This window comes from Diabrotica virgifera, chromosome 7 (assembly GCF_917563875.1).
Source record: "Diabrotica virgifera virgifera chromosome 7, PGI_DIABVI_V3a".
Lineage (NCBI taxonomy): Eukaryota > Metazoa > Arthropoda > Insecta > Coleoptera > Chrysomelidae > Diabrotica > Diabrotica virgifera.
Genome location: NC_065449.1, coordinates 15,830,801 through 15,838,761, shown reverse-complemented (window position 1 = coordinate 15,838,761; position 7,961 = coordinate 15,830,801). Strand labels below are relative to the sequence as shown.

The 7,961-nt window shown below is 31.5% G+C and overlaps 1 protein-coding gene across 2 annotated transcripts in view; it reads left to right on the top strand.

Annotated features, from left to right (window-relative positions):
* The first annotated feature begins 896 nt into the window (after positions 1-896).
* LOC126887970 (alpha-(1,3)-fucosyltransferase 10) overlaps positions 897-7,961 on the top strand; it is a 28,059-nt gene continuing 20,994 nt past the window's right edge. The window contains exons 1-2 of one of the 2 annotated variants that reach the window (XM_050655931.1): positions 897-1,121; positions 2,711-2,857. In XM_050655931.1, the coding sequence (XP_050511888.1) occupies positions 1,053-1,121; positions 2,711-2,857 (216 nt within the window). In that variant the 5' untranslated portion in view covers positions 897-1,052. Of the gene's footprint in view, positions 1,146-2,710; positions 2,858-7,961 lie in introns of both variants that reach the window. The other variant, XM_050655930.1, reaches the window with a different exon arrangement.

Here is a 7,961-nt window from a genome sequence, read left to right as displayed (position 1 = left end):
TTTAGACGCATATATGCGTCTATATATTTGTTGACCATATCACTCCGTGGCTCAGTGGTAAGAGCGCCTACTTTTGGATCGAAAAATCCGAAAGATCGTGAGTTCGAATCTCACCAGGTGCGGGAGCACGCCAAATAGAATTCTATTTTAGTGACGTCACGTTGCCTAGCAACCGTCGATTCTCCCATTATGAAATTCTATTTTGTGACGTCAGCAAAATAGAATTCTATTTGGCGTGCTCTGGGCCCTGGGTCAGAAATTTTTCGTTTATTATAAATTAATAAATGAAAATAGTTTCTCTCCTTGTGGGATCGGTACTCACCGGAGGGACCGCAGACGTTCGGATACAATTAGCGTCTCTTTGCAAAGACAATGACGTCGACTTTGCAAAGTAACAAGACACTTACTCAACACACACACACTACAGATGACACTAGGTACCTAACTGTAAAAATTTACCGTACCTACCATGCCAATGGCCATTATTTGTTGAGGCATTAGCTAAATAAAAAAAATACGGTTTAAATTAATGCTGTACGTAATATGTTATGTTGTATTTATTACGGAAGCTTTATTTAATGTGAAATTCGTCTTGACATACTTTTTTAATTCGGTAAATATCTTAAACGCTGACCGATACGGCAACCGCGCTTAGTATTAAAATTGACAGCTGTGACATTGACATAAACACATGGTGAAGAATGGCGCGGTTTTGAAATTGAAAAAATAATTATTAATTTAATAAAATATTGTAGTTTTTATTAGTCCCAAATTTATTTTAACGATGAATTTTCAAATTTTATTTGTTATTCATGTAAATGATACAAACATAAACGTGGTATACATTTAAACGAATAACTCGCAAAAATATGATTTTTTTTATTAAATGAATCATCTCTTTTTAATCAGAATAAATGACCTGTCTCAAGGCCTTTGAACTTGGGGAATGTGGAATGTGTATCATGTTTGGTCTAGGAAGTGCGGAGTGCAATAAAAAATTTGGAATGTTAAAATTAGATCACTAGCCAAATTTAATCAACCACAACCCACAGATGTTGATATACCTATGCAGGATAAGGTTATCAACTCTAATTAGGCTGTCCTATGTTCTGTTTTCATTGGTGGTTTTTTATTATATTTATGAGGTTATTTTTTATCTATTTACACTAATCACAAAAAGTATGGCATAATTTTTAAAACAGACAAAAAGTTTAAAAGTAATTTTTAATTTTTAGCAGAATGTTATAATGCTCATCTATAGTCTTTTTTAGGTGTCTACAAATACTACAAACCCATAAAATTTTAACTTTGAATTTGAAAGGTATTTTTGTCAAAGAAGTAAACAAAACGTTGATCGGAAGGAATATTTTTTTTGGACTTTTGTGTTCGAGAATTTGATCTGTGCACTGTCTGCTTGATTTTTCAATGAGGAGGTGCATTCTTGCCAAAATGAGTAAAACGTCGGAACAAGCAGCCCAAATCTTAGCTTTAATTGGAGATGGACGATTGCAGCAATATGTTGCTGATGTTATTGGGATCCACCAATCTAGAGTTTCAAGAGCTTTAAGAAGGTATAGAGAAACTGGAGGTTGCACAAAAAGACCAGTTCCAGGGTGTTCCAGGTGCATGAACCCCGCAGCTGACTACTATTTACATCTGCAGACTTTGCGTACAAGTCATGTTACAGCTAGGCAACTGAGAAATGATCTTTCCACAATCCGTAATGTTCAAATAAGTGTCAATTCGGTTAGAAACAGATTAAGGGAGTTTGGAGTCGGAGCCAAAATGTCTGCTACTGCTCCACTGTTAACGAGGGCACACAGTATAGCACGTTTAAGGCTCGCATGAGAACATGTTGATTGGGATGTTAACGACTGGGCTAATACTATTTTTACTGATGAGTCAAAATTTGCACTTTGTGGATCTGATAGACGAATATAGTTTAAAGAAGCGTCAGTGAGCGATTTACTCAGCGAAACATAACAGCAGCTAGAAATTCTGGAGGTGGGTCGATTATGATATCGGGAGGCATTTGCTTTGCAGGTCACACAGAATTAACAGTGTTTTGTAGGGGTCCTTCGTCCTTGATAGCTGATCGGTATATAAGAGAGGTTATTGAAGAAAATTTGCCTTTTGTTCCAATTATTGGACATAATTTCGTTATTCTGCAAGACAATGCTCACCCACACGTTGCCAGAATAGCAATGCAATATCTTTAAGAGGTTGGTATTGGAACTACCTAGAACCTAGACCTGCGTTCCACCTTGGAACGCATAAGAGACGGATCATCGTTTCAGATAACCTTCATGAACTGGAAAATGCTTTAACGGAAGAATGGGAAAATTTGGATTTGGAGTACATACAGTCGTACAGAGAATGAGGACGCAGGATATCATTACAGCCAGAGGTGCTAATAACAGATACTAAAATGTTCAATTTGTACTTTCCTTGAAATTTCCTTATTTCATATATTTGTATTTTTCATTTATTTTGAATAATTGTTATTTTCATTTTTTTTGCCAGTTAGTCCCTGATTTTTCATTTTATTGGAATAGGAATAAACCACTGTTAAATATTCCTACGTTTCATTCGTTGGTATTTCCAAAAACATTTAGGAGATACTAATCAAAACTTCTAGACTTAATACATTTATGCGATACTTTTTGTGAGGAGTGTATATTGTTGAGTTTAAAAAAACTATTAATTTTAGGCATACAATTATGACACGAGTACAAAGATACTGTTATGGTGGACACCTTTTATGCCAAAACATGACAGACTGATTAAATGCAATAAGAAAGAATATAAATGTTTAATAAGTAGCAAACGAGAATATGTTAGTGATCATAGATTGGGTGTAAGTTTTTTTTGTATTTCAAAATTATATAAAATGCCCATATACAGGGTGTTAGTATATAAGTATGAAAAACTTTAAGGGATAACTCTACATGAAAAAATAATGACAGTTTGCTCTATAAACGTATGTCCGCAAATGCTTTGTTTCCGAGATACAGGGTGTTGAAATTTTTATTTCAAACTGCCAATTTTTTATTGCTCTTAAGACCGGTTGAGATATGAAAATTATATTTGGTGAGTTTCAAGAGGTAGTTATTGCGCATTTTTTGCAAACAAATAACTATTTTATATTCATCATCGGCGCGCCTACGGGTAATGGTCTGAATTTTTTTAAAGAAAAAGATGGTACGCCACTGAGATATTTCAAATTAAAAATTATTTTCGTATTCCACGTTTAATTTATGAAAAATAACCTTTCTTGTATTTTTTTCCTATGGTGCACCGTTTTTATGCGAAAAAATAAAACATATTCGAGAGTATTTTTCATTTCTTAAAACATTATTAAGAACTCTCCAATATAATAATACCAAAGTAGAACAATAACAGAAAATATTACCAAAATGATTTTAACTAGGTGAAAAGCTATAACAAATGTTCGAAATTACCTCCTTTAAAGGATGAATAATTTTATATTCACCATTGGCGCCCGTACAGGCAATGGTCTGAATATTTTAAAGAAAAAAAAAATAGTACGCCATTGAGAAACGTCAAATTAAAAATCATTTTTGAATTCCTCGTTCAATTTACGACAAAAAATCATTCTTTTCTTTTTTTCATAAATATGCGGCGCCGTTTTTATACAAAAAAATAAAACATCTTGACGCTTACAAATTATTCGAGGTAGATTCCATATGCATAGAAAATTTCAAATACTTTGTAAACGATATTTTATTTTATATTGATATTTTATTTTTTTGCATAAAAACGGCGCCTCATATAAAAAAAGGCTAAAACGATTTTTTGTCGTAAACTGAACGAGGAATTCAAAAATGATTTTTAATTTGACATATCTCAGTGGCGTACTATTTTTTTCTTTAAAAAATTCGGGCCATTACTTGTACGCGCGCCAATGGTGAATATAAAATTACTCTGTCACCTTTAAAGGAGGTAATTGTGAACATTTGTTGTAGCCTTGCACATAGTTAAAATCTTTTTAGAAATATTTTCTGTTATTGTTCTAGTTTGGCATTATTATATTGGAGAGTTCTTGATAATGCATTACGAAATGAAAAATACGCGCGACGATATTTTATTTTTTTGCATAAAAACGGTGCACCATATGAAAAAAAGACAAGAAAGGTTTTTTATCATATATTAAACGTGGAATACAAAAATAATTTTTAATTTGAAATATCTCAGTGGTGTACTATTTTTTTCTTTAAAAAAATTCACACCATTACCCCTAGGCACGCCAATGATGAATACAAAATTGCTATTTGTTTACCAAAAAATGCGCAATAACTACCTCTTGAAACCCACCAAATTTAATTTTCATAGCTTAAAAGGTCTTGGAGCAATAAAACAATTCGCAGTAAAAAAAATTTCAACACCCCGTATCTTGGAAACGAAGCATTTGTGAACGTACGTTTATAGAGCAAGCTGTCATTATTTTTTCATGTAAACCCCTTAAAGTTTTTCATACTTATTTACTAACACCCTGTATATACCTAGTATATTGTGAGATTCAGAGATATATTAATTATGTTCAGTATTTCTGGAGGAATACTGAGTCAACTTTCCTTTTAATGAAAATGAGAGACATCTTATATTTCAATTCGTTCAGAGATACTCCTACCATGATCCCTAATGAGGGTAAAATGTACGTAAAGGGTTTATGGTCGTCTGAACAAATTGAAATAAAATATGTCTTATTTTCACTCTATATTCACTCCTATCAGGGTACATGGATCAAGAATTCGTTAGAATTTTACCTTGATGAATAGACAGGTAGTGAAGTGGAAGTTGTAGACTTCCCTGAGTCTTCTTTCATTCATCGTTTGTTTGGTTTGCGAATAGTAGAAACCACGAATACAGGTCACAGGTGTAACCAGAATCTGGTCCTAATAGAAGTGTTTATTTCCCCAGAAATAAAACTTTTGAAGATATTCTTCTTTAGCGGCCAATCGATTGAGGGTAAAATTTGATTGATCCCCGCGCATGCGCACACCGACAGTATGGTATTAGTGGTTATACGGGCTCTGATTGGGTGTTGAAATTTTGAAATGATCTGTCAATAATAATTGTTCAATATGGAGGTTATCGGTAAACAAAAATATTGTATAATATTAGTTTTTATTGATGTGTAGACAGAAATAAAATCAAATTTATAATTATAGTGACTTTTTAAATAGTTTTGAAAAGCCGCAGGTACGTAATTCTAAATGTTTCAGTTGGAAATACCTAATAGTTTCAGTACCTATCTATTTGGAAAATGTAAACAAAATAATGTAGTTACCTATTAGTAGGCAATGCTTTAATTTACATAATCTGATTACGAACAAACTTTCTACAAATCTTCATCTCATATATCGTTTCCTTACTCTATATTTTGTTGTATTTTATTTCGACAAAAATCAAACTAATAATTTTATTAAATTCATATAAATTTATGGTGTAAATGTTTAGTTTGAGTATATTCCCACATGACGTACACGCGAATGTGGTGCAGTTTGAAATGCCGTCAACTTTCGTACGGCGCGGTAGACGTGAAGTGGGTTCGAGCCCCAAGCAAGTTATTATTTTTTTATTTTTTTTATAGATTTTATGATTGTAAGTATATTATTATATGATTTTTGAAGATATTCTTCTTTTTTGAAAGTGGTAGATAAGAAAGTTAGTTTGATTTTTAAATAAAATAAGTACAAATAACCTTTTAAGTATATTTACTTCGTTTAAATTACCTATTATATAATAGAAGAATATCTTCTTACGTGCGTACAAAGTACACACACATTCTTTTTTTTATTTAACATTTACATGTATTATTCAAATGGTAATTTAAAACTGAAATACATTCTAAGTAACATTACAAGTATCAGTTTCCATTCAGTTTCTGAACCCCTTCAATTAGAAAGAGATGCATATCCTGCCTACATTTTTCCCTGTTACACTGGAGGAACAGTTTTAGATTGCAGCGCACTGTCTAGGTATTATATGTCTATGCTTATGCTTAGCATGGGCAGTAATAATGGGGAACATTTTACAGATTTCAGGATCAGTTTCTGTATCAGACATTTGGTTAGGTTCAGTTAAGTTGATTTAATAATCGTTCAAGTTAAACTCTAAACTTTCGTTCCCCTTTTAGTTTTTTAGCAACTTTTTCAATTTTTTAAGTTATACCTACTTCTTTAGGGCACGAGGGTGAATTTTTACATTCCCTGGCGCATGCGCACACCGACAGTATGGTTTTAGTCGCTACATCTTTTAAGTTATGTAGCGCAAATAAGGTGTGCGTGAAAAGAATATATTATTAGTGTTTTTAGTAAATATATTTATTATAATTTTTATGTCTGTGGATTTGTCTTCCTCTTTATAAGTATTATTGAAAATGTTTATTTTCAATATTAATGTATCTGTCACCGTGATTGTATATGTCCGAGAAATGATCGACTGAATACAAAAGCTGTGGTATCTGATCAGTAGAGTATTCGCCTAGAGATCGAGAGGTCCCCTGATCGAATCCTGACAAAGTCATATCCTTATTTTTTTTTAATTTTTGGTATTCTTTTTGTTCTTTCTAAAATTAGATTAATATTTAAATACAATACAAAAAAACTGTTTAAAGTAGATAGGTATATTGATTTCGTTGAAATCATAATATGAAGTTAGATTATATTATAATAGTCTGGGCTGATTATCGGAGAATAGGCCATTTTTGGGAAAAGTTATTTACCAGCAATTTTATTGCTGGAATCGAATTATAAGATCCTATATATTAATAATATAGGTATGCAAAGTCCTCAGATAGTGTGCTACTTTTTTTATAAACAAAATGGCGCCCGAAAATCGTGTTTTTTTCAATTATTGCTCTATAACTCCGAAGATTTTAATTTTACAACAAAAACACTCAAATAAAATTCACCGTGATTAAATTCTGCATAGAGACGTGTTTTTCCCGATCTGCTCCGATGAAAATTTTCCTCGGAAAATGCGGGTTTTCTTTACAAAATCTTTAATTTTCAAATAAAGTTTTAAATAAGTAATTATTTATCAATAATTAAATAATTTGGTGACTTAAAAGCCTTCTTGGTTTAGATCATAGTTCCAGAAGCTGATAAAAATTAAACGAATATTTTAGCAACAATTCAATTGTTAATTAATAATTTACGGTCGCAATAATAACCAAAATAATTATGATACACCGATCAAACTTTGAAATCTTATAAAGATGAGATGCCTATTTAACATTTTGTCGACAAAATATAAATTTTTTGTTTTTTTGCATATTCTTTAAATGTTTAAAAAAAATAGTTATAAACAAATTAACGTTTCTCAGAAAGTTTTTATTATATTGTAATTTTAAAAAATAGCTAAAATGCGCATTTCAAATTTCTTGAAAATGAATGCTTTAAAACTTTTTTGCAACCATTTTCAAAAAAGTTATGAAACAGCAAAATAAACATACGATTACTAGGGTGTTTATAATTTTTTTTAATTCTTTCAAAGCGTAGAAGTGAGTTTAAAGTACAAGCTAATTATTTACAAAAAATATCGATTATCAGTTTAATGGTTCTATTTTAATTAAAGATTATAAATATTTTTTTTGCAATTTACACACGCGAAAGTAGAATAATACTGTAGCTAAAATTTTCACTCGGAGCGACGACCCGCCGCGCGAGACGTACACTTTTATAAATAATATATGCTGCGTGTCAGTCGCTTCGAGTGAACATTTTAGCTCCGACTCTGTATCAGGCCTACTTTTGCGCTAAAAATTACAAAAAAAAGTATTTTTAATCTTTGATTAAAATATAACCATTGCACTAATTTTTTACATACTTTGTGAGTAATTAAATTGTACCATAGACTCACTTTTAAGCTTTGAAACAATTAAAACAAATTATAAATAACGGAGAAATCGTATATTTACTTTGCTGTTTCATAAC